This window comes from Melanerpes formicivorus, unplaced genomic scaffold, assembly GCF_026170545.1.
Source record: "Melanerpes formicivorus ecotype bairdi unplaced genomic scaffold, bMelFor1.0.p_v2 SCAF_18, whole genome shotgun sequence".
Lineage (NCBI taxonomy): Eukaryota > Metazoa > Chordata > Aves > Piciformes > Picidae > Melanerpes > Melanerpes formicivorus.
In genome coordinates, this window is record NW_027142370.1 from 6285527 (window position 1) to 6312220 (window position 26694).

At 43.1% G+C, this 26694-nt stretch overlaps 1 protein-coding gene across 5 annotated transcripts in view; it reads left to right on the forward strand.

Moving 5' to 3' along the window:
- Positions 1–18174: 18174 nt before the first annotated feature.
- BOD1L1 (biorientation of chromosomes in cell division 1 like 1) overlaps positions 18175–26694 on the forward strand; it is a 35229-nt gene continuing 26709 nt past the window's right edge. For 2 of the 5 annotated variants that reach the window (XR_010988687.1, XM_068149462.1), the window contains exons 1-9: positions 18175–18630; positions 19126–19250; positions 20538–20728; positions 21950–22564; positions 23042–23191; positions 24365–24534; positions 25263–25386; positions 25755–25899; positions 26547–26622. Coding sequence is in view for 4 of the 5 variants with exons in the window: in XM_068149462.1 (XP_068005563.1) it covers positions 18427–18630; positions 19126–19250; positions 20538–20728; positions 21950–22564; positions 23042–23191; positions 24365–24534; positions 25263–25386; positions 25755–25899; positions 26547–26622 (1800 nt within the window). In the remaining variant the exon portion in view is untranslated. The remainder of the gene's footprint in view (positions 18631–19125; positions 19251–20537; positions 20729–21949; positions 22565–23041; positions 23192–24364; positions 24535–25262; positions 25387–25754; positions 25900–26546; positions 26623–26694) is intronic. The other 3 variants (XM_068149460.1, XM_068149461.1, XM_068149463.1) reach the window with 2 other exon arrangements.

The window sequence follows — 26694 nt, forward strand, 5'->3', positions numbered from 1 at the left end:
ACCCTGTGCCATGTTAACAAAATTTCCTACAGCAGGGATAAGCAGGATCTAAAATCTGCTGTGCTTTTTAAAGACAAGGAGAAAGAGCTAAGGCATCTGCACACATACAGCAAGTAACTAATTTGGGAGTCTTTTCCCTGTCTGCATCTGGGAAAGACAAAAGTGTCCACAACAGTAGCCCCATTTTGGAGGCTTCTATCAGCAGCAAGATGTCCCAACACTATCTCATGGGCACTAAAGGCACATATGTGAAGAAGCTAGATAAAATAGTTTGATTAATAGGAGAGCAGACCGAGTTTAGACATTCCCTTCATGATCCTGAATCCCATTCAATCCATTAGGCAAGGGCACAAATAGATAAATAATAGCACTTACTTAAGCCTCAGGTGCTCAGTTTGCTCAAGGGTGATACAGAAGAAACTATCTAGCCAACAGCCAATTTATGCCTTCCTCCTGATCTACATACTGAAATGCATTTCCCACTGATATAGGCAGTTAGGAATGATTTTCTGTGCACCTGCTTTGGGGATTTGCACAGCTCTGTAACCAGTTCATCCAGACAAGGGAAAGGCTATATGGAACTTGGGTTTCATTGTTTTTAAAGCATTCACTAAGGCTAGGTGAGATCAGATCTCATCTTAAGAGGGAATAAGACCAAAGAATCATCACTAAAAGATACGAGTATTTTGGGGGGGAGAAGAGGCTTCTTATAAAGAGCAAACAACAGAGACAGAAATTGCTTTCTGTTGGGGGGAGGGAATGTACCACATATGCAAAACTGGAAGATGCCTAGGGGAAAAGACAAAGTTGGTATCAGTGTGAGTGGCATCTTGGGGAAAACCCCAGCTGACAGAAGGAGGTTGCATAGAGGGAAGAGTGCTGGGAACTACTAGACGACTGACTGGCACATATGTGGTTTCTGGTGATTAAAATAAGCCATTTAAAAACAGACCTGCTTGAAAAGCAAAAAAACTAAATGACATTATACTGGATGGAACAGCTACCAGATGGTCCAGTTACCAGCAGCTACTAGATTTTGGGTTTGTTTTTTTAAATCCACACATGCACTTGCACGAGCAAACGCTCATGGGCCAAACTGGACTGTAAAAGCCATCTGGCACTGTCTGTGTAAGTTTACTACACTGCAAAACCTCATTCTGCCTGACATTATTTGTAGTTAGAGGACTAATTCCAGTTTCAGCCAGGCAACTAGGCTGCAATCTGGAGCACGAGAATCAGAAGGCACAGGAACAAAGCAGAGAGCCATAGGGTGGATTCTCAGCTGTGAAGAGACAACTTCCAAAAGGAAAATGTGCTCCACTTTTTCTGTTCTTGAGTAATGAGATGGTAAAAGGAAAATTCCCCTCATTCTTTGCTCTAAATCAAGACCTGTAAAAGCCTCCCCTCACCCTTTACACACAGCAGAGCTCCAATAAGGATTTATATTTTAACAGTCATCCTCTGCTTTCTTCTGTCTTCTCCAACTCCTATCCATTATTAGAGCATTACGGTATGTGATGACTTCCTATTCTCCGTTCACTCATCTACTCCCAGTTCAGTTCCACTTCCCTGCTCCGGCACATTAAGGTGGTTGTGCCCAGGCAGGTGGTTGAGGCCCCTTTCCTGGAGATATCCAGGTGCCACCATGCAGAAATGATGTTTGATGTCATCAGAAAGCATTTCTAAAATATGCTTAAAGAGCTCATCATATTAATATCTCCTGTACAGCTTTGTCTTAAATGTAAGGAGGATGTGTTTTCCCAAAGGATCTCATTCTGGTAGTATCTGGGCATTATTTTAATGAAATAATCAAAGCATTTAAAAAATAAAATAAAAGTTGAATACCTACCTATCATTGTACTACAATATAGGAAGTTTCATCTAAACATGAGGAGGAACTTCTTTACATTGAGGGTGGTAGAGCACTGGAACAGACTGCCCAGAGAAGCAGTGGAGTTTCCATCTCTGGGGTCATTCAGAACCCTCCTGATTGCCATCCTGTGCAACCTGCTCTGGGATAGCATGCTCTGGGAGGGGGATTGGACTCGATGATCTCCAAGGGATCTCCAGAGGTCCCTTCCAACCCCTATTCATTCTGTGATTCCGTGATTCTGTGATAGGTGAGGCTCTTCCTAAGGAGGACATAATCAGATGTGCCTCAGCACTGCAGGCTCTGTTCCTGTGCTCCTAGGACCCCGGCTTACTTGATATGTCACCTCCTACGCAAAACTAAGTGCTTCCACTAAAACAAAATACATTCATGGTGACACCGCCACACCCCACCCCCCCTGCCATTCTGCAGGCATCTGCCTTGCCTTTTCTGCTTGCAGTAGCAGGGCATTTTCTGGAGGGAGAAAAAAGGGTTAAAAGCAAAACAGTCTAATCTCCACTCACACATTTGTCACCTTCCCCAAAATAGCTACAGAATTTGAGCCATTTTCCTCATTGACAGGTTAATCCCTTTATTATTCATCCATTTAATGAAAATACTGTGTCTCCATGCTAAGAACAAAACCAAACCTCCCCTTTAAATCATTTTCACAATATTGCACAATTTCATTTGTCTTTGAACCCAGCTTTATTTTTAACCATGAGTTGGAAGCAGGAAACCTATTTCTTCAGATTTCACTTTGTTGCCTCTAGCCACATTTATGGAATGCTTTCTGGGTTTTGCAAAATTATCAGCATTTCATTACTGGCTCCTGCAACAGCCATGTACCTACTGTGAAAAGGTCACTCAGAAGTTAATGAACCTCATGCTTAGCCAAACTGCTCTTCTCCTGTGGGACAGAAATTTTCATGAAACTCTGCAAGGCTCATCTTGCAAACTTTCCTGAATGTACTCCAAAAAAAGAATAGTTAGTAAGTCATGGAGCAAATATGTCCCCTTTTCACTGGCTCTCTTAACCTTTCTGCAAAAACATGGGGCTTGACTTCTCAATGGCATGTTTTCTAAAGGAAAACCACAGCAGTGTTTTGAACCAGTCACAGAAGTTACTACATCCATGTAGCTCTACAGAACAATCATATTCCCTTCCAGGCTTTAATTCTTCTAGAAGATTCCATATATCCACTGGCAGCACCTCTTTTGATGCACCACATATAGGTTTTTTCACAGATTCATCACATTAGAAGACTGGATTTGTGATCCATTCAAGTGCTATGCCTAGATCTTTCTCCTCAGGCATTTCCTCAGGGTAACTATCTTGAATACAGAAGAATCATATAATGTTGCATTTTGAACTGCTGAATTTCAAACCACTCCTCTTACTCCAGTCATCATTTCCATCTTATATTCCAGCCTTTTTCCCTATGAACAGTACCTCCCAACTCCTGCCAGCATGCTCCCCTGAGTTTCAAAGATGGTATTAATCACAGAATGTTAGGGGTTGGAAGGGACCTTGAGAGATCATGTAGTCCAACCCCACTGCCAGAGCAGGATGATACAGAGTAGGTCACACAAGAATGTATGGAAAAGGAAAAGGACTGTGAACAATATGTGTCTGTTTCTTCCTTGCACAGCACTGAAAACAGTTGTCATGTTCTCTGCCTTCCAGCTCCCTTATGTAGCCTTTACTCCAGCAGCTTCCACACTCTGGGACCATACCAAATATTTGCTTCTCTCAAGACGTGACATCACAATAGTCCAGCAGAATGTTTTCTTCTCAGCCTGTTCTATTAGACCCCAGTTCACCTTTCTTAGTTTCAGGTATCAGAGAAGAATCTGTGGCCATTCAGTGCACTTTTAGCTGGAGGTCACAACATTCTTGAAACAGCTTTGTGGAACCTGATGCTGTCTTGAAACACCATTTAGATTTTTAATCTGATCTACTGCTCAAACAGAGTAACTTCATGAACAAATTGCTGGGAAAAGATGAGTAGATGATTGTATTTATTTACTTTTTGAGGGAATGCTCTTGCACCAAGGAGTACATTCAAAATGAAAACATAGTTTTTAAAAAAGACAAAAAAAAAGACAAGGGCATTTGGTTTGGGGTTGTTCTGCTCTGCATTACAGGCAAATCACTCCAACAAGAGAAAAGATGCATCGCCTTTTACTCTTAAATGAAATTATTGCAGTATTAAATGCCTATAGGTGAACTAGAAACAGAGCAAAACCTGTGTGTCACTGGAAAAGAAATTGGGGTGGAAAACAGTTCCATCTCCAGCTGCATTACCAAATCCTGATCTCTCTCCTTGTGCAGACCTCCCTGGGGTTTCATCTAGGGTCATGCTCGTCATGGTTTACACAATGCTAACATGAGATAACAGCTCACAGAACTACTGAAGGTTAACTGTTGTCTGCAGCACACCTTGGAAATGAATAGGAATCGCAGAGGTGCAACTCTTAGGGCCACAATTTGTAGAAGCACAATGGGGCTTGACCATGTTCAAGCCTTGAGGCACTGCAGCAGTTCGTGTGCATGACCACAACCACTCAAGATGAGAATGACCTCCAGAGAACTCTGGTCCAACATTCATATCAAAGCTGGGTCACTTGTGAGATCACACCAGGTTGCTCAGGGCTTTATCTAGTTGAGTCATGAAAACCTCTGAGGATGGAGACTGCAGAACCTATCTAGCCAAAACATCTATTTTAAAACATCTGTTGTTCAAGTGCTGCCTCAGAACAGCAGTTTCTCCAGGCCTGAATATCCCACTGGTTTTAAGTCAGCAACGGTTCCTACTTATCTGTCTTGACAGAAGTCGTCACCATGGTATCCAAGCACCTGGAACGATCACCTAAGGGACAATATGGAAATTGCAAAGCAGCTCCCAGCACAGCTAAAAGGACTCAAGGGCAACACAATACCCAGTGCATCTGCAGGCTGCCAGAGGCTAACAGCGTGCTCTTGTTTCACCTAAACCTGGTGACGCTGCTCCAGCTTCAGCTGCCCGCCTGTGGTGAAAGCATCAGGTGCTTCCCAGGCAGCCAGTGGACGCTCAGGTGTCATCACAAGCACCACACAGAGACACCCAGGCGTAGGCAGAGAGAGACAAAGCAGGTCATAAATGAAGTAGATGAGGTTCTTAAAAATAGCAACTCTCTTTAAGAGGTTAGACTTGAAAATGTAATGACCTGCACTTTTTTTCTTTATCTATTACTTGAACTACACAAACTCCAGAAAACCATCACTGTGCTTCTTTAACTGAACAGAAATAAAGTTTCATACTCTGCTTTCAACCAGCAGACATCAGGAATCTGTGGAGGTTCATTTGTCCTGGTGGACTGCATGCCCTCAGCATAATTGTTTAACTTAGCTGTAACTTCACTTAGTTTCCTAATAAGCCTCATCAAATTTCCTCAAGCTGTCAGAATACAGACTATACTTAAATAGCAGATTCTAGGTACTAACAGTCCAGGGTAAATAGCAATTAGGCAATTAAAAACTATTATTTCTATTTTTTCTTGCTAATGCAAATAGACAAGCAACCAGCAAGGCATTTTAGCTGGCTTGTGTCTCTCATAACAGCAAGGGTTAAATCAAAATACCTGCTGTGGAAAGACCTTCATATGTCTGTCAGTTTCACAGAGAAATCCAAATTACCCAAAAAGGTTAGGAAAAGGAAAAAAAAATAATATTCACTCATTTTCATATGAAACTATGCACTGCTGCACATTTTGGTATGCAAAAGAGGTCTCAGAATGGGGCAGGGAGAGGGGGATGCCAAGGCTGAAAGAGCCTTAGAGCTGCTGTGCAAGACCTGGCATTTGCACAGCAGAGAGCTCAATGACTTGCTGACCTTGGGTGTGCTACTGGACAATTGTTCCACAAGGAAAGGACATTAGATCGTTTGGACCTAATAAGCAAAGCAAACACTTAGCAACAGGCATGGAAATACCTGCATTTTGTATCTCGTTCCATCATCTGCTCACAAGAGTCATTTGAAATATTAGTAAGTGACATTAAGTCCGGATGCTAAAAGATGCAAGTTTACGAGGTCTAAGAACTGGCACGGTGATTAATGCCTGTGGTGATCAGTCAAAGACTCGATACACACGACTCAGTTTCTGCAGATCCTTTTGGAGTTGTGGGAGTTCCTGTCTGCAACTGAGAGCCAGAGATGGGAACAACTCTGACTTGTAAAGCAATAGGATTTCCAAGCTCTGCTTTTAAAAATACTTTGATGACTAAGTAAGCGTTTAAATGTTAAGAGAGATTTGGAAGGAGATCTCGCCCAGCTCCGAGGCAGAACACTAGATGAAAGCAGAAACAGCTAGTTGAACAGGGAATGTGTTGTGCACACACAACTTCCCCCAAGTTCAGACGAAAAGTAGAGATTGCCACCTGCTGCCCAAACGAAGAGTAGCGACCGGGACGACAGGAAACCCAAGCTCTGCCAAAATTAACGGGGGTTTCACCATCGACTTCAGCACAGCCTGGATCCCACCCTTGCTCTTAACATGCCTCGCCAGCCACACCAAGACGTGTGCTCATAACACCTCAAAGCTGTCTACTTTATCTGCAAAAGACAACAGCTGACAGAACACGACACATACTCAGTTTCCTGGTTCTGTCATATTCAGCTGATGAGCTCATTTTTTCAGTCACAGAATCTTGTAGTGGTTTGGGTCAGAAGGGATCTTAAAGCTCACCTAGTCCCAACCCCTATACTGTAGACAGGGACATCTTTCATTAGACCAGGTTAGCCCCATCCCACCAAACTTTGAACACTTCCAGGAAGAGAGCATCCACAGCTTCTCTGGACAACCTGCTCCAGTGCCTCACCACCCTCATCATAAAGGAAGTCTTCCTTAAATCCAATCTAAACCTACCCTATTGCAGTTTAAAATCGTTGGCTCTTGTTCTGTCATTACAGGCCTTTGTGTCTGCTTGCTTGCTCCTTCCTTCCTTCCTTCCTTCCTTCCTTCCTTCCTTCCTTCCTTCCTTCCTTCCTTCCTTCCCTTCCTTCCTTCCTTCCTTCCTTCCTTCCTTCCTTCCTTCCTTCCTTCCTTCCTTCCTTCCTTCCTTCCTTCCTTCCTTCCTTCCTTCCTTTCCTTCCTTCCTTCCTTCCTTCCTTCCTTCCTTCCTTTCCTTCCTTCCTTCCTTCCTTCCTTCCTTCCTTCCTTCCTTCCTTCCTTCCTTCCTTCCTTCCTTCCTTCCTTCCTTCCTTCCTTCCTTCTTTCCTTCCTTCCTTCCTTCCTTCCTTCCTTCCTTCCTTCCTTCCTTCCTTCCTTCCTTCCTTCCTTCCTTCCTTCCTTCCTTCCTTCCTTCCTTCCTTTCCTCCTTCCCTCCCTCCCTCCCTCCTTCCAAATTCCTTCCTTTCTCCCTCCCTCCCTCCCTTTCTCCTTCCTTCTTTTGCATTAGCACAGGAGCAAGCCAGGGAAATGTAAACAGTGCACTAAATGAACAGGGATTTTGGATAAATGAAAAATATTAATTTTATGCTATTTTGGATCCCTTTGCTCATGGGCAGACAAAGGAAATTTACATTATGGCTACTAAAATTATTCCATATACCCATGTAGGCTTATTCTTCCATTCTTCAAACCCGCTCCCCACAGACACATTTATATAAACAGAAGCAAGCTAATTAAAATTGCCAGGGAGACAGCATCTATTTAAAGTCTCCAAGCACAATTTTACTTCTAGACTTCATATTGTGATAGTGCAAAAGAGCAAAGTTTCTCTTCAAGGTTTAAATATAATGAAGTCTAAATTTTTGTTAAGTATGTGCTGTTTGGCTGCATGCTGCTCTTATCTCCCCTAACATGCACCTGATTTCCTTTTCTATCTTGCCTTTGTTCGTTGTTAAATCTCCAGCGGTCTTTCATGGCTTTTAAAGGACTGCAAAACTCATTAAAACTGTGCAATTGTTTATTCCCTTCTGCTTTCTCATTTAACCCTCCTTTCACAGTTCCCTGGGTGTGACATGAAGTTACAAACTTTAAACAGTTTAGCTATGCCACTGTCTATGCTGACAGTATTTACAGGTCTATTTCTTGCTATTTTACTTCTTCTGCCAACAGATATGTATGCATTTAGTCATTCTTTTTTTCAGTCTAATATCTTAACTTTCCACACAAGGACCAGATAATTCCACATATTCTGGTCTGTAATAGTGGTCAGCACTTTCCCCCCCCCCCCCCCCCCCCCAGGATGACAGTTCCACTACAGTTTTTCTTCTTATGTCTTCTCCAAGATGCTGTGTCTAAGTCCCACTTTGGGGACATTTGTGTAAATCAGTAACTAAGAATATTTGAACCTAATTTCTTGGGTCATCAGAGGAAGAAGCTTAGCCATGCCAGGTGTGTTTGCAGCCCTCTTTCTGGTGCAGCCTCCACACTTGTCGGAGACAAAGCAGCAACATGCCTCTGACTGTGATCCAGTGCTGTCTCTCTCCACCAGCCCCCTGGTATGAGGCTCTCATGGCAATATGGGATCCCAGTAATCAGATGTTTTCCCTCAATCAGTTGGTAGGTTAAAATTTGAGCAGAAGCCATCAAGAAGCACTTGTGGCCCAAAAAGCCAACCATACCTGGAGCTTCATGAGAAGAAGCATGGCCAGCAGGTCAAGGGAATTTGGTTTTCCTCTCTACTTCACTCTCATGAAACCCCACCTGGAGGACTGCATCCAGCTCTAGGGTCCCCAGTAAAAGAAAGGCATGGACCTGTTAGAAAAGTCCAGAGGACAGCCATGACAATGGTCAGAGAGCTGGAACGCCTCTTCTACAAAGAAAGGCTGACAGAGATGAAGGGGAAGGGGAAGGGGAAGGGGAAGGGGAAGGGGAAGGGGAAGGGGAAGGGGAAGGGGAAGGGGAAGGGGAAGGGGAAGGGGAAGGGGAAGGGGAAGGGGAAGGGGAAGGGGAAGGGGAAGGGGAAGGGGAGGGGGAAAGGGAGGAGAAAGGGAGGGGGAGGGAAGAATATCCTTAGTCAGAAGATTCTCTTTTTGGTATTTTGATCAAAAGAGTCTGAGAAGATTTTGAGAATATGTAGAGAATTTGAGAAGAGAGGAAAAAGGTGTGGGAGCCTACCCTTCCCATTTAGTATCAGACCAGCAGTCTACAATAGACTAGAAATAGATCTAGAAATACTTTCACCTGCCCCAGAGATTTGAATTACTTATCTAATAAATTATTTTAATCCATTCCTCAGGCAAAGTGAGAAATTTGGCATATGGCAACTTTGCCCTTCCCTCCTCTGTGCTATATAAGGTAAGATCCCACTGCAATTCACACGCGATATTCTGCCACTACAATCAATGGAACTGCAGCAGGAAAAGTCAAGGCATAATCTAGTGCTATAGATGGTTTTCAGGAAGGGTAGATTTCATAAACTTCCACCATTACTTGCCTTTATTGAGTTCTGAAAGTTCGTGTACCTCTCTCCTGACTCTCTTCCTCTCTTGAGATATTTTATTGCAGGCTTGTAAAGAAAGTTCTGTTATTCTGTAGAGGATTTTTGTTTACGGGGATTGGGTGCACATCATATTTGCGATAACCTTGTCTCTTCAGACTCTTTTCAAAAAGCAGTAACTCACAAACTTGGCTGAAACAAGCAAGTACAGAAGGATATTTGAAGTGAAAACTTTAAAATCCCCCCGAACTTGCCAGGGAGACCTTTGGTTTGCTTTTCAAATAGGGCTGATTGTAACAATCACTTAGTAGTCAAAGCTGAAGAAAATAACTCCAACCTCATGCCAGGAGAGAGACATAGACCAGGATACAGAGAGTTCCTCTGCTTGTATGGATAGACAGACAGTGGGACAATCTGACAGACTGGTTTGGAAGCAGAACTTTGTAGCACCACACCTGAGAAGCTTCTTTCCCCTTTAAAATTCCAACAGCTACACAGCTTCATGGATTCCCTCCTTGTTACTTCAGAAAGCAAGAAAAAAGAGACTAAAGTATCTCTGTCCAGTGTGGGCAATTATTCATTCTGTCTTAACAGAAGGAGAGTTGGAAGCTGATGCTTTTCTCATTAATGGACAGAAGTAGATGCAATCAAAACTCTGGAAAATCTCAGGCTCTGTTTTCTCACAAGAGAAATCAAACAGTCCTGGGAAAGGACTTCAGACTTATGGAGAGCTAAAGAAAGAAATTCCCATCCATGCTCAACAGTCAGACTGAGAAAACTGTAACCACTCTAGATCATTTCCTTCGATGTCAGCAGCTTTGGCAGGACTGGAATACTTTGCTATCAGTGACAAACACTGCACGTGTCACTTGAGGGCAGCAGTCTGAGGGCCAAGGAGAGTTTTCATTGTTTCTCAAGCTAGGTGCCCCAGCTGCCAGCCTCTGAACCTGACTCATATGTTTTCAGCGTGACAAAAAACATCTTGCCACTTGCCACATGCAGAAGCACTTCCCTCTACATAAACATCAAGTGGACTAGCTGGAAACATAGATGTTACTGTAATGGTGACAGAGAGATGGTGAGTGGGATCTTGCTCAGAAGTCCTTAGAACAGAGCAAGTAGAACTTAGGCTGTGGAGGAGAGCAGAAGGTAATTGGCATGTAGTTTGTATTTTAGTTCTCTAAGCCTTTCATTGTTTTTCTAAGCCTGCTTTCTTGAAGTCTGAACTGCTAAGACATTTTGGAGAACCTGAGCAAGCAAGTACTTTAGATAATCCGGTTTCCTTTGGTTGATCCACCATCACACAACAGCATACAGGAGACAGGGGCATTGCCCAAAATTTTCCCAGCACTTCACTGATAAAAGTGAGGAATATGGCTTTTAAGTCAGTGCATAAGGAGAAAGAAAGTAGCCCTGCCTTTATGTAAAGTGAATCATACAGCTGGTTAAGACAGCCAGCAGCAAACAGAGAGAACTTTTAAGATGTTTCTAACCACAAAAATAAATCCCACTGAAGTGGGATGCTGCTTTCTTAAGAATTGGTTTTGCATTAAGAAAGCCAGTCAGGGGATGAGCATTAACACACAGCAACCAAGACCATGAGGCAGGTTTGTGATACCTGAGGCAAAGTCTACAGAAGAGGCAGCAGGCAAAGCAGTTCTGCCCTCTGTGCTTTGAAGGCACTGCAGACAAGCTGGCTGGATCCAGCAGCTTTTTGACAGTGGTGCTGTGCATCAGCTGTCTGACCTCCTTCCAGCCAGCATACTCTTAAAACAGGACAAAAAGTCTCTTGCAAAGTTGGTTTGTTGATGGGGTTTTTGTTTGCTTTTTTTTTTTTTTTTTGTCTCTAGCTCTGTTTTTTTCTGAGCATAAGAAAATGTTCAGTATTTTCTTACTAATCCCATTGCTGGAGCAAACATCATACTTGTCCATTTCAGGAAGGTTTCAAACCTTGCTAGGAGCAAATAACAGCTACAAGACCCAGCAGATTCAGGTTTCTTACTCTCATATGCATTCATGAGAATTAATTTTTAAAATGCTCTCTTCCTGCTGTAAGATCAAACTCAGGATGCTCCAATGTTCAGCTTGAGCATTGGTAATACTGTTCACACTTTTCCCTGGCTTCCCATTTTCTCCTGGTTAAAGAAATGAAATAGAAAACCTTGCATTTCTCACACTCATCTGGGATTGTTTCCCCTTGTCTGACTCCTACATCAGTTCCTATTCAGAAGGCAGCTGGTCTCTGAATATATTCAGAGCTGGTTATCTCCATATACAATATATCCTAGCAGAACTAGGCTTCTACTCTTTTTTCCTGCTTTTTTTTTTTCCCCAGGAAACAATTATTTTGCTATTTGTCAGACTTTCTTCAACCCCTGTCCCATAACTTTTGAAATGGTTGGCCAATTTTAATGAAATCTGGCAGAAAAGCAAGGCTCTTAAAGACATTAAATTTCTATCATCTTTGTGCAAATCAATAGGTGAGGAGGAAAGATTTGGAGCTAGCATTAGTATTTCTGCTGTTTCACTGAAGATTTTTTTTTTTTCCCCTCTCATGTTCTATCTTCTTTAAAATGAGTCTCAAGGGATGCCCTTGGCCTTGAAGTGCAATAGTCTGGGGTCTTCCCCTGGGTAGATAGGAAATCTCCAGGGTCCAGTTCAGGCATACCACCTGAATTTACAGTGGGAGCAGCCTCAGGTAGGCAACAGTCTCCTCCTCTCTCCCCACTCAATGGACAGCCAGGAGAAGATGCCAGGCGTGCTGCTGGAGTATCCAATGGGATCTGCTGCAGGCTAGGAATGGGGGAACATCCTTGACTGCACCCAAACCACAGCCTTGGTTCGAAGCCAGACCCAGCATGTGGTGTGTTTCACCTGTGCCTCCTTCACACCAGCCCTTGCTCTGCACGCTCCTGCCTTACCAATGACTTCAGAAAGAGGTCTCTTAATTGCCCTCTGTACAGAGAACCAAGCTTGGAAAGTAGGTCAACAGCAACAAAATGACCCACCTCAGTCCCACCCTCCACCCCACCTCTCCCAAAAGAATGCTGTTGAAAGGTGACTCATCATTCCATCTCCTCCGAAGGTGTGGCACTCCCAACACAAAAGAACAAGTCAAAAGCTCAAACAATTTCTTCTCTTTTTTTATTATTTTCCTAAACATTTTCAAAATTTCCCCCAGAAAATACTATATATATTTTATTTTTTTTTGCTAGATAAAATAACTCTGATTTTTACTTGAGGATTACAACCAGGGTTGCAAAAATGACAGCATGAGCAATTTTGAGCACCCTCTTATTTAGTGGCAAAGTCCTGCTTTGATCCATCTCCCTGCTGACTTCAATGGAGCTACACAAGGTATAAATTAAAGCAGAATTCAGTCCATCAGCTCTACTTTAGGCTTCCTGCGTCCCACTTAAGCAATGCCTCCACCTTGATTTCACCTTGCTGCACTCAGCAAAGAATGCTGATATAAAAGGTGTCGTGCTCTTGTGTATCCACTCGTTCTGCTTTCATGTTTAAGCTGTACCATTTTACCTTACCATTAAAATCACATTTAGGCAAATGTGAGAGAGGGTAGGAAGTGTATAGTCTCCTGTGCTCTCTCCAGAGAACAAGCCTCCATTAAGTTTTTCTCTGTCTCCCTGTACGCGAATAGCAAAAACATGCATTTTCCAGTCAAAAACAAACATCAAAGTAAAAAGTCTATTAAAGAGAGCACAGTCACTCACTCTAGCATTTTTCAACTGAATGGAGAAATAAAATGGTATTCCTCCAGCAGACAGGAACCTACCTTTCAAAAAAACCCAACAAAAGTTATGGTGAGATCATCAATCACGTTAGCAGAAATTAGATGTCCAATCCCTCAGATGCCAATAACAATCTCAGCCATATTGCATCAATTAGCCATTGATTGCTTGTGATGAGGTAAAAAAGCTTTTGTGCTTCTCTCCCTTCTTTCATTAGCATGGAAGAGTGCAGCACCAAGTACTGTACCGGCACTTGTGCAGTCATAGCCACATGGGTGGCCTTTCTTCTCACTGGCATGTCAAGGCTCCATCAGCCATTGAAGATTTCCTCCTGGTTACAGAAAAAGAAACTAAAATATAAGTAAGTCAGTGGATTAAAGCTATTTGTGGTCATAATCTTTGTCGTTGGTGTTCTCAAATGTCATCCTCTAAGCAGGCTCTACTCATCTTCTTGCAAAACTCGAGGGTCCAGGAACTTATTCCTTGGCCTTCAGAGACATAAAATGAGGAAAAGGGAAAAGAGGTGTAGCTATGCCTTCAAAATAATGTATTTTAAAAGCATCATGTGTAAACTGGAAAAAGTAACCTTTCAGCTAAAGGTACAGTCAGAAGCATAACTTTACATCCATTTTACATGTTAAAGCTAGGAACATAAAGATGGGTTCATTTCCCTGCACATCAATGAAAAAGCACTTAGAAGATTTTACAAGGTTATTTTTCAGTCCTTAACCAATCTTCCCAGCAAACACAACCAGTAGGACTAGCTGCTGAACATGAAAACCTCAGTATTTTCAAACAGCACCCCAGTCTATTTGATTAGACACTTTGAGCAGCCACCACATGCTATCTCCATTGAAGACAAGTGTCAGAGACAATAATCACCCTGCTCAGATCCAGTGGGAGAACCATAATCTTACACTCACTTTCTTTTTGCTCAAGGAATCTCTTAAGAAGTGACCAAAAAGTTCTAGAGGTGTCAGCACAAGGTCTTGACTGGCCAGTTTAAATAAAAGCTTTCCTTGCCCATGGAAAACACTCAGGACAGGCAGCCTCCTACTGAAAGGGAACATATTTGCAATCCCACTGGATAATACCCTTAAGCCATCAAGCATCACCTTTTACACAGGGCCTATTTGCCACTCCTAGATAAAAAACCTGTGTGCTTCAACAAATACAAATACTACTAACAACTGGGATAAAAAACATGGTTATAAAGACAGAGAGAGCACTTCATGCAGGCTTCATTAAACAGCAAATAGTTTATTCACCAAAGGGAAAAAGAAATGACAAAATCATATCCTTCAGTCTTGGAGATCCAAGAGCTTTTCACCCACCATGGCCATTACCATGTAAGGATACAGACATCACTCTGATCACATCACAGCTGAAAGTATATTCTGTGCCTTGGCTACATTTTAGCCTTGCAACTAGAGCATTTCATGCCACAGCTCAGCCGAAGCCACATCTGTTGTTATCGACAAAGCATAAAACCTCAGCAATGTTGGCACCATTTCTCTGCTGTTTCAAAACAGCGTGGACTAGATTGTGATCACTGATGATGCTCCCAGGAATAATAATTTTGCCTTTTTTGGAAAACTCATATCAGAAAGCATCAGAAAATCTGATAATTTCTTTAACTAGAGACAATCATAAAGTATACTGTTCGTGCACATGGGGAAGCAAATGTGAAGCATGCACCAGGAAGCGCACACTTATACAACAGATCATCCCATCAATAATGGTTCTGAGTTTTATTGTGCAACAATAAACAACACATAAGCTGCACACCAAAAGAAAATAAGCCTCAGAGAATGCAGCAACAGTGGTAACAGATGGTGCACGGCACAGACGTGTTACCACATATGCAGAGGAAGAAGTGAGCAATGCACCCAGGACAGATCTCTAGCTGGTGCTGGGCAGCTTCAGAGGTTTTACTATCCATGAATCTGCTCAGGCATTTCATTGAAACCACAGAATCATAAAGATTGGAAAAGACCTCTAAGATCATCAGGTCCAACCATCAACCCACCACTACCATGACCACTAAACCATTTCCTGAAGTGTCACATCTACATGCTTTCTGAACACCTCCAGCATTGGTGCTTCGTTTCAGTCATCCCTGGTGAAAAGCCATTCTTTTTCCTAGACAACTTGAATTGCTTCTGAACAATTTTCTATGTACTTTTTATGAACTTTTCTATGTACTCTCATTAGAAAAGGTCCACAGAGATTTTATAGGAACATTATCCTAGTGAGCTATTCAGCCCTCTAACTCAACACTGACAGCAACATTTTATCTTTAGAGACCACAGAACTCCAGAAGAGTGATGCATGTGCAAATTCAAGCAATAACAGAACTACAGGTTAGGAAAATTAACTGGGACTATGAAAGTAAACAAAACTCACCACAGAACAACAAAATACTGGGGGGAAAATTAAAGTATTTTGTATTCACTCCAAATTGCTTCTGTTAATTACCATTTTTTTCCCAAACACATCTCACAAATAAAACCATTTTACTGGCACAGGATATCAGGCATTACTGAGTGACTACATCAAATGACAGTAATAACTACAGTAAACTACAAAGGTAAATACTGAGTACACAGTAAACAAGGACTGAATAGTCCTGGAACAACTGAAATGATTGCACTTAAATATGTACACTCATTTGTGAACTCACTGCAAACAGCAAGGTGGCTAAACATTGAGTTGCACATTCATGATTCTTTGCATGGCTGTAGTATAGTGCAACCAACAAACCATGTGTCCTCTCACTGGCGTACAAGACTTCATGTATTGTATCTCAACTGGTGTAAGACTGCAAGCCATCTTTAAATCAGATTTAAAAAGGGCTGATCTCATATTAATGCATCCTAGCCTGCATCAGGAACAGTGTGGCCAGCAGGAGCAGGGAGGTCATTCTGCCCCTGTATACTGCACTGGTTAGGCCACACCTTGAGTACTGTGTCCAGTTCTGGGCCCATCAGTTTAGGAAGGATGTTGACTTGCTGGAACGAGTCCAGAGAAGAGCAACAAAGTTGGTGAGGGGTTTGGAACACAGCCCTGTGAGGAGAGGCTGAGGGAGCCGGGGTTGCTCAGCCTGGAGAAGAGGAGACTCAGGGGTGACCTTATCACTCTCTACAACTACCTGAAGGAGGTTGTAGACAGGCGGATGATGGTCTCTTCTCCCAGGCAGCCAGTACCAGAACAAGAGGACACAGTCTCAGGCTGCGCCAGGGGAGGTTCAGGTTGGATGTTAGGAAGAAGTTCTATACAGAGAGAGTGATTGCCCATTGGAATGGGCTGCCCGGGGAGGTGGTGGAGTCGCTGTCATTGAAGGTGTTCAGGAGGAGACTTGATGGGGTGCTTGGTGCCATGGGTTAGCTGTTTGGGTGGGTTGGATTGGTTGATGGGTTGGACATGATGATCTTGAAGGTCTCTTCCAACCTGGTTTGGTTTATTCTAATAAAGGTTTGTTCTAATTCTAATTCAAATTCATGCTTTATTTTCATAAGGACTCCAGTTTCCTTAGGAAACCTCCTAAGGTTATCCTTAGGATAACCTATAGTTAGACCCAGACAACAAAAATGCCATTTTCAGACAACAGAAATGCCATTTTCAGACAACATGTAGGGTAAAGATATTTGATAAATAAGGTATCTGGTGATCCTGCAACACTGAGTTGCATGACATATGGGATGGTAGGTAATTTAGAACACCGAACAATCTTTTACATTCAGCTGTTGAATCCGAGTGCGGAGTGCTTGTGGCAGTGGTTTCAGTTCACTGGGCATAACTGACTCCTGATAGCCCTTAAATTTCCACATCTCATTAAAGGATTCCCACTCCCTACTATGCATCTTTGACCCTGCATTCATTCAAGGCCACAGGTATCCTAGGTTGCTCCTGACACCTTATATGGGTATGTTGTATTAATCTGTAAGGTAGGTATCTTGACCATGCTGTTAAAAAATAAAGTTAGTATTTTTTTTCTCCTTTTCTTCACCACCCTTGATCTGGGGACACCCCCCAAACTAACATTTTGAGATCCAAAACCCAGTTACTTGCAGTGCTTTTTACTAACACAAAATTCTGAGGATGTTAACTCCCTAGTAAAATCTGGGGGTTTGATTACCACAGTAAGTCACACACTGTTGCTAGAATTATGCACTTATTAATGTGCATTTATTAAGATGCATTTATTAGTGTGACAACCTTCAATTATGCCCTCTCTCGCTTATTGATACAGGATCTTTAATTGGCAGTGAAGAAACTTTGCAACAGTCAGCTGGGAGACGTTTGGATGTGCCAGCAGGGGCTGTACCGGGCTATGAGCAGCAGGTCCCCAGCTCTTCTTACACTTAACACATCTAGGTCCTGCTGAGGGCCATGGTTTAGCACCAGACTCGGCTGAGTTAAGTAATGGTTGGAATGTATTATCTTAAAGGTCTCTTCCGATCAAAATGATTCTACGGGATTCCACGCCAAAGCCTAAGCCTGCAATTAGGCTCACGGCAGCAGCGACCCCTGAAGCTCACAAGGGAAGACCGAGTGGGAAAGAGGTGTGCGTGCAGTGCTCGTTAGCAGCCAGTAACAATTCCTGCGCACCCGGAGGGGTCCGCGCGTCCCGCCGAAGCCCTCCTGCCACGCACCCACCAGCACCGGCCGCTGCGTATTAACAGGCCTCGACCCTGCCGCCAGCCGGCCCCGCCCGCCGCCGCGGCCCCGCCCCGAGCCTCAGGGAGGAAGCGCTCGGCGCTGCCCCCATCGTGATGGCGGCCAGCGCAGGAAGGGGCGGGCCGCGGGGCGGAGCTGCGGGGGCACCGCCGGGGAGTGCGGCAGCGGCGCCGCGCCGCGCCGGGCGGCCGGGGCGGCCGCGAGCCTCTGGGAGCCTCCGGCGCTGCCCGCAGCGCCCAGCTGGGGCCGCGCCGCGCGGAGGAAAGGAGGGGGGGGGCGGGCTGCCGGTGAGGCGGGTAGGGGCCACGGGGTCGCGGCGGTTGCCCCTTGCCGCGCCGCGCTCTCCCCCCCCCCCCCCCCCCCCATTCGCTTTCCCCCCCCCCCCCCCCCCCTTCGCCGCCGCCGGGTCGGGGCCCCACTGAAGCGGGCCGCGAGCGGCTCCACCCCCTCCGTGTCCTTAAAGGGCCCGCGGCTGCTGCGCGCGGCTCCGCCAGTGCCCGCCTGGCGCCGATGGCGCCGCTCTCGGCGGCGGCGTTCCTGCTTCCTTTCTGGCCGCCCGCCGCTTCCTCCCTCCGTTCCCTTTCGCTTCCGGGGTCAGTGCTGCCGCCGCCGCTGCTCGGTAACAAGCCCTGTCCCGGGGTCCGGCCGGGAGAGCCGGCAGCCGCGCGCAGCGCAGGCTGCGCCGTCCCGCCGCCCCCATGGCCAGCAACCCCCAGCAGCAACCACCGCCGCCGCCCCCGCCGCCGCCCCCTCAGCAGCCTCCGCCGCTGCCGGGTGCTGGGGCCGCCGTGGGGGGCGGTGCGGCCGAGCCCGAGCTAGTCTCCATGATCGTCAACCACCTCAAGAGCCAGGGGCTTTTCGACCAGTTCCGCCGCGACTGCCTGGCCGACGTGGACACCAAGGTGGGGGCGGGCGGGCTTGGCGGCCGGCGCCTCAGGAGAGTCCCGGCGCCCCGCCGGTGGCTCTCTGCGGGCTCCGGGGCGTCGGGGCAGGCTGGGCCTGCCCGAGAGCGACGAGGCCCGGCCCGGGCCCAGGAGCGGCGGTCTACTGCGGGGGAGCGCGTCCCGCGTTCGGGGGCGGGGAGCGGCCGGCCGGGCCCGCGCAGGGCTCCGTCAGGGCCCGCGGTCCGAGGACGTTTCTCGGCGTCCCCGGGGGCAAAGCTGGAGCCCCTGTTTTCAGAGGGAAGCGTGGGCTGGCTGGCGGTACAAACATGCCTGGTTTTGTGGAGTGATTCCAGCGACACAGGCGTGTTTAACACACTGTGATCTCTGCAAGCGAGAGGGAGCAGCTGCACCTTCAGTGAGTTACGGGGTGCAACGGGTCCTTTAGCTCGGCCTCCGGGAGGATAACTGCTTATGGAAACCCTCCTGTCCAACCTCTCCGTTGTTGCTTTGTAGCCCGCCTACCAGAATCTGAGACAACGCGTTGACAACTTTGTTTCCAATCATTTGGCCACTCATACCTGGAGTCCTCATCTCAACAAGAACCAGCTGAGAAATAACATTAGGCAGCAGGTTCTCAAGTAAGTGACAGTTCTGGGGTTTCTCTGAACGTTGTCACATACCACAACAGGTGATGGAGGCTTTTTAGGTCAGTTGTAAAGTGTATGTTTTCTTCAAAGAAACTTTTGAAGAAGCTTGCTTGATTGGTTTTTTAGCGTTTAAAACATGGTATTATTTCAGCTTGCAAGCTGCCATCAGCATTTGACAGCAAGTAATATTTTGTCTGATCCAAGCTTATGCAGGATTTGAAAGCTCATTTCTTACTTGGGATGTAACACCCTAGCTGAAGTCTGTCTTTGCACTTTCTTTTAAGGGAAATACTAATAAAATTGCACTTATCAATTTTTGAGCTAAGGAAAATTAAAATAATTTGACAAGCAAAGCTCTGCAGTGTTGGAAGGCAAATTCACAAACTGATAGTCTACCTAGCTAAACAAAAAAGACACATTTCATAACTGCTGATACATCAAAATTATGTCAGACACTTACCTGATGTTACATTATTTCATAAGGATTTTCCTAGTTTTTCCCTTTCAAAACTTGACTCATAAGAAATACTAGAAAGTTGTGTCGAAGTGGCAGAAGTTTGGTCTCTAAACTGGGTCAAACAAGGCATTTAGGAACAAACTTACTCATGCTGTAGTGGTACCATTGACTGAGGAGTTACTTTGTTTTGGAGGAGGGGACTGGTTGTTCTTCAGGGTTTTTTTAGTTCTTTCTAAAGAAGCAGTAAGGTCAAGAGGCAGTGTGTGTTCCACAAAAGATGACAAAGGTCTATGAGAGAGCCTGTAGATCAAAAGGTCTTTATTGCTGTTTATTTGACTTGACTTTGGTGTTCTGTACAGTTGCAGAACTCTGAGCTGTATTGGCCAGTAAGTAGCTCAGGGTAGTAATGACTGGCCAAGTAGTCATTTGTCCCTCATGCCTTCTGCAGTTCACCTCTTTTATGCCATGGGAATTCATATCATCAAGTTGTTGAATTTTTTCAACAAGTGTTGCTTTTGCAGTTAGATAACACTTGTAGGCATAACCAGTAACGACATAACAGGCAGTTTGTTGTGTTACTTGCATAGGATTGGATTGCTTTCTTACTCTGGCATTTTTTTTCTTAGCTGATAAGCATAGAGAGAGCTGCTGATACACAGGCAGCTGGTTAAATTTGTTGCAGCAGTGATGCCCAGAAAATGCCAATGCTTTCCCTGATGATTCTTAAGACTGTTTATGTCACACCTAAATGAGCATGTTTCATTAAGATGTTCTTGAAAAGTGGTTTTTTCTTATTAAATATACATATAACTTTGTTCCAGGTCTGGAATGTTGGAGTCTGGAATTGACAGAATAATTTCTCAGGTTGTGGACCCAAAGATCAACCACACATTTCGACCTCAGGTGGAAAAAGCTGTCCATGAATTTTTAGCCACGTTGAATCACAAAGAGGTGGCAGGCCCCAGTACAGCTTCAAGTGAGGAGAAAGCAGATGCTTCTATTACAGTACAAGGTATTCTACCATTTCTCTGAGCAGTCTATTAACAAAAATTTGGTTTTAGGGAGAGCAGAAACGTTGAGTAGATTTGCCACTGGCACATAATTGTTAGCACTGGTATGAACAAGCTGAGTGCAGACCAGCATGCCATGATACTTGTCCCTTGCTGTAGGCATTAGGGTAGAAGGCAACAGAAACCATGTCACTTTGGCTTGAGATTGCAAGGGATTGGTTTACTGTAGGAAAAAAGTTGGTCTTAGGGTTTCTCCCTTTAAGTATTAGAAGATCAGATAAGACATGGCTGAAAAATAAGCATGATTCAAATTTTTTTCATGAATTAGTAGATCAGAAGGAAAATTCCCTATGACACAGTCCGTTACCTGTTTGAATGCATCTGCTGTGTGCCATAAAATTTGAATGGCTACAGTCCTCTCAGGAGCTTAAGCTGTGCTGTGCATCAGCTGTCTTTGGTTTGTTTACAAACATAGAATTTTTTCTGTATGGTTTTCATTTTTGTTGCCTGATACCAACTTCTAAACACTCCTGCAGGTGATAGTCCATTCTTTCTCTTCCTGAGAAACTCCACAGCAGTCCATCTATTTGTAACCAGACCCTTTATTTAAATTCTAGCCCTTTTCCTGTGAGGCCCACTTCCTTTAAAGTAAGTGGGTTAACAAGCCAGCTGCAGTTCTTAGTGCTAGCCCAGTTAACCCTTTCTCATCCCCCTTGAGAGCTTCTTCTAAGAGGATGGTGAAGTGATAAGATATTTCTGATGGTCCTATTGTTATATAATTAATATGCTGAGTTCATTTTCTGTGTCATTTATGGAGATACCAGAGGTGTGAAATACAGACTTTCTGCTGTAGTAATTTGTATGGTGATTCTTCACATTTGTCATTTCCCTTGGGATAATGGTGAAGTTAAACAAAGATTGTGTTCAGAATAGCCTTTCCATAAGCAATCCTTGTTTTTCCCAAGTTATCTCAGGAGCAGTGGTATGTGGCAAAGCAAAATGCATCCCCAGAAATGAGATTGGAATTACTGCAGGAATGCAGCTTCTTGGCTTTTTTTTTTTGTTCTTTTTTTTTTAATCAACTCTTAAACTACAAAATTAGTTTCTTACTGATTTTTAAATAGAGTGATTATTCTTTTTCCTTTCACTTGCTTAACATTCTGTCTGAACAGAATTACAGAAACTAAGATAAAATAAAACTCTTTTCTTCCTTACTATTCAAGGTGTCTCTGGTACAGCTCCTAGTGGGAATGTAGCTAATGATGCGATGTCCATTTTGGAAACAATAACTTCGCTTAACCAAGAAGCAAGTGCTGCCAGGGCTTCAACAGAGAACTCAAATCCTAAGAACAGTGACAGAGTTGCAAAAAGACTTTCATCTCAGCACAGTGTGGATGGTAGCACTGACAGAGAGAAAAGTGCAGAGGACTTGTCAGACAGAGAGCGAGCAATGTATGACCCTTCTGGAGAAGGGGCTGAAACATTTGCAAGGTGTGAAGATTTAAATGAACTTTCCTGCCAAAGTGAAGAAATAAAAAATTCAGCAAAGGATGCTAATAATTTGACTTTTACAAGTAAAGAAAATCACCAGGAAAGTGACGATCAAAAGAGTAAGTTGTTATTAGATAAATGGGACAAGAAAACAGACAGCAGTGAGAAAGGCGAAAGGAGGAAAGAAAAGAAGGAAAAACTTGACAGGAAGTCTGACCATTCAAAGAAAAGTGATGATACTACAAAGTCAAAAGAAGAAAAGCAGTCAAGAGAGTTGGAACCAGTGAAGCAGTTAGCTCCAGAGAGAAACAGCAATAAACATAAAACAACTGAAAGCACTAAAGAAGGTATGGTGTGGGCAATGCTCTTCCTTAACGTACTGATTTGGGGTGTTTAAGTGTATTCGTGAGTTGAATCAGGAGTATATTTGGAATGTAGATTCTCTCCTTATTCTCACAAATGTTGGTAAAATCTGTTCAGCTAGCCAGAGCTAGGTCTTGGTTTGTCTCCCTGAGCTGAAGCAGTCACACTGGGATTTGGTGTGCTTTGGTTCCTCAAGTGTCATTGATCATCTGCCTTAACTCTGGCAAGTTCTGTTAATGATCCCAGTTTGCATTTAAAGTTTCTGGCTGTACTTCCGGGTGGGGGTTTTATTGAGTAAACCAAAACTAGCCTAAGAACATTTCATTAATGTTACTTTTTCCATATTTCTTGTTCTTATTTTTGGTTTTGAGTGGCAAAATGACTCTTTGGGGTGTTTTTAAGAAAAGATTTTCAAATTCAGTATGTTGCATTACAGCTTTTTCTTTTTTCCCCTTTGCAAGAAAACACATCGATAGATTCAGATATGGATGTACTCAGTGACATCACTGTCAGCTCTGTCCATACCAGTGACCTTTCTTCCTTTGAAGAGGAGAGTGAAGAGGAGACTGTAATTTCTGACAGTACTGAAGAGGGGGAGATCACATCAGATGGTAAAATAATTAGATTAAGTAGCAAGAAAGACTACGCAACACTTTTGGGTGCATCAAGTCATGAATTTGAGGTTTTCCAGTGTGTTCTGTTGTACTATTGTAATAGTTTATGCTCTCAATGTTTTATTTTGTACTACATTATTTCATAGGTGAGAAAAACACCTGTGTGTGAAGAATGTAATTTTTCCATGGGTGTTTTTTTCCCTTCTGCCATGAATTTGGTATAACGTTGCAGTGCTTTGTGACCCCAGGGTAGTGGTTGTAGTTGAGTTTGCAAATGAGTTTGGTTCTGTTGCTTGCAGGGGTTTCCAACTTCTACCTAGCCATGGTAGAAGGAGCAGGAATGGATTTAGCTTTAAGTTTGGAAACCCCACTCTCTTTACTGGCTGGGTTACCTTTTTGTGTTCTTCTGACAGCAAACTTTGGATCATGTGGCTTTTGCAGTTAATAAGACGTTCTACTTCATAATACACAGAGCCTTAGTACCCAAATGAGTTATCTCTGATGCGCTGTGATCTTATCTTTACTGCTCTAAGGGTATTATTTAGAAGCACTGAATTAAATGTATATTCTATCTTTGGTGTTACCTCTAAGCAGGACAAATTGTATTCAGTTATGACTAAGTATTTGTAAAGTGAAAAGGAGCTTTAAGTATATTTCAGAGCTACAAGTGATTTGTATAGTGTGAAGCACAAGTGGCTTTGCTTTTTTTCTAATAACATTGATAAAACTGGAATATTTACTCTTACTTGAACAAGACATGAGTATAAACTGTGTTTTATGTGTGTATTTCAGTAAGCCTGTCTAGTTATTACTTACTCAAATGTTGTATAAAAGCTTTTGGTCTAGGGAAAAAGCTTAATTAATACATAGCAGAAATTAGACTCTGACTTCTTACATGATGGTAACTACCAAGCGCTACATGTAAAAAAGGCAGTGTGATTACAGGCAACATTTGTGTCCCACTTTCCTCTGGGGTTTATATCATGTTTGGCTGAATGATGTCTAGTGGTATTTTGATCTTAAAAGGTTTGGTTTTGGTTTAACTGTACATGTTTTGGTTTTAGAATAAATAGTAATCCATTTTGAGTTGCTTTGCATCCTCAAAGCTTACATTGAAAGCACTGCCCAAATTTCTCAATACATCTCTACACTTCTCTCACCTTTCTGCAGATGAGGAGGAGAACAACAGTCACAGTAAGACAAAGCCCCATGTTAGTGAGCTGAATGATGGGAAAGCCAAGCCCGTTCGTCACGCGTACGTTCGCAAGCCTTTCCTGTACTCCAAATACTTCAGTGATTCTGATGATGAGCGAACTGTGGAGCAGCGCCGACAGTCTATTGTAAGTGTGGAGTTTGGTACTGCTCGCATTCTGGCCTCTTAAAACTTTTCAGCACAGAAATTCCACTTCTTATTTGGTGCTGTTTTGTGAGGGGGAGTGTTCTGTTTCTTCTAGCTTCATTTGCTGTATTTTTTATTTCTTGTCCTTTGTGTTACATCTGCCCTTTCCTCACACTTCCACCAAAATTGCATGATCTGCTCTCCAGCACAGCACTTGGCTTGTGGTGAAACAACACACTTTTCCATCTTTTTCCCTCAGTCTAAAATGAACAGTGTTTTGGTGTTGACAGAGCATTCACGAATCACATGCAGTGTCTTCACAGAATCACAGCAATAAGCAGATTCTTTCCCAAATGAGTGATTTGACAAGAAGATTAAGAACTATTGCATGTACCAAAAAACTGGTCTTCATTAATATAGTTGATATGCAGTATGTGTATAGTATGTAAATTTCTCTTGGTTTTCTGCATAAAACATGTATGTTCTATGAGAAGGTCTCATAGCCTCAATCTGCAGTGGTAAGGGGCAATGAAGCTCTGAAATTCAGCTAGCTTCATCTCATGGAAGTTTTAGAAGTTTCCATTAACCTTCATACAATGATTTCTGGGGACTGTTTTATTTCTTAGTTTCCTTCAAGCTACAATGTTTTGTTTTCTGTGGGTTTTAGACATACACTTGTAGTCAAAGAATACTTTGTTCTAATTGTTTTCTTTATTTTTGTATCTCAAGGCCAAAGAAAAAGAAGAGAGACTCCTAAGAAGACAAATTAACAGAGAGAGACTTGAAGAAAAACGTAAACAGAAGGCTGCAGAAAAAACAAAATCCCTAAAAAATGGAAATCAGAATGCTAAAGGTATGTGAAGTTTAACATCAGCCCCCAGTGTCCTGCTCTTGCTTGCTCACACTGGGGGAAAAAAAAACAAAAAACATTCAGCTTGAAATACTGGTAATAGACCTCTGGTCATTTCCCTTAAAACCTCAACATTTCAACAGTGAAGTAACAGAAAATTATAATGCAAATTATTAATACAAAATTCCTTATCTTCACTTTTTTCATACATCCTTTTGTGTATCCTTACATTGCTTAAATGCAGTGAATACCTATACACCCTAGTATTCTGTGCCATACATTGGTATTCTTTGTACTGCTTCCAGTCATTTTTATACCTGAAACAGTGATAAAATGACATGCTTATGTATTTCATCATCTCTGTATTTTAGGAAAGAGCAGCCTGAACTTAGAAGAACCTTCATCAAGAAGCCTTGAGTCAAAAGCTACTGGCACCAGCATTAAGGATGTACTCAAAGAACAGAAATTTTTAGAAAAAAAAGTAGCCTTGAGCAGAAAAAGAAAAAGAGATTCAAGGTATTACTGGTTGCTCAAAAGGAATTCAGTTTTTGAATATTAATCTTTGCAGACTGAAAAGGTTCCCTTCAACTTTGCATGAGCCTTGTACATTTTAACAGTTTCCTCTTAAAATATTCCTGTGATTTTTACAGCTAATAAGCATGAAGTTCAGGCAGAAAATCAAATTATAGCTGCTTAAATTATTGCAGCTCAGACTGCAGTAGCAGCTTTTATGTGGCTTTTCACACACAGAATGCTAATAAATGCATGAGGAGGAAAGCTTTCAGATGTTCATGCATCTAATACATAAGTCAGCTTGGATTAGTCTTTAAATTATTTTACTCTGATACCCACACATGTACATGTATGTCTACACATGGATATATATGGGGTAAGGAGATCTCTTACCCATTTTATTGGGACAGCTACATAGTCATATTCTCTGCTTTAAAGTACTAATGTCCAGAGGATAGCCTAGAACCCAGTACAGTTTTCAAAGAGAAAAAGCTTGGTCAAATTGGCTAGTCAAAAGTTGTGTGCTGATGTTCTGTTTCAGTGTTTTTAGCATACATTTCTCTCAGTTCCTTAGCTTTACAAGCAGGAAGTTTACAAACTAATGTTAGGCTAATGTTTTCTTTTTTTAATTGTCAAAATACCTGTTTCAGGCATGCTGAAGATAGCTGCAAAAAGAAATATGAGCCAGCTGAAGAAGATTCTAAAGAAATTAAAAAGGCAAATGAGGTATGTGTCTTGCAAATAGAACTCTTACGTTCTTCCCCTTGAATTGTAATAGTACTTTGTTCACATGTCCGT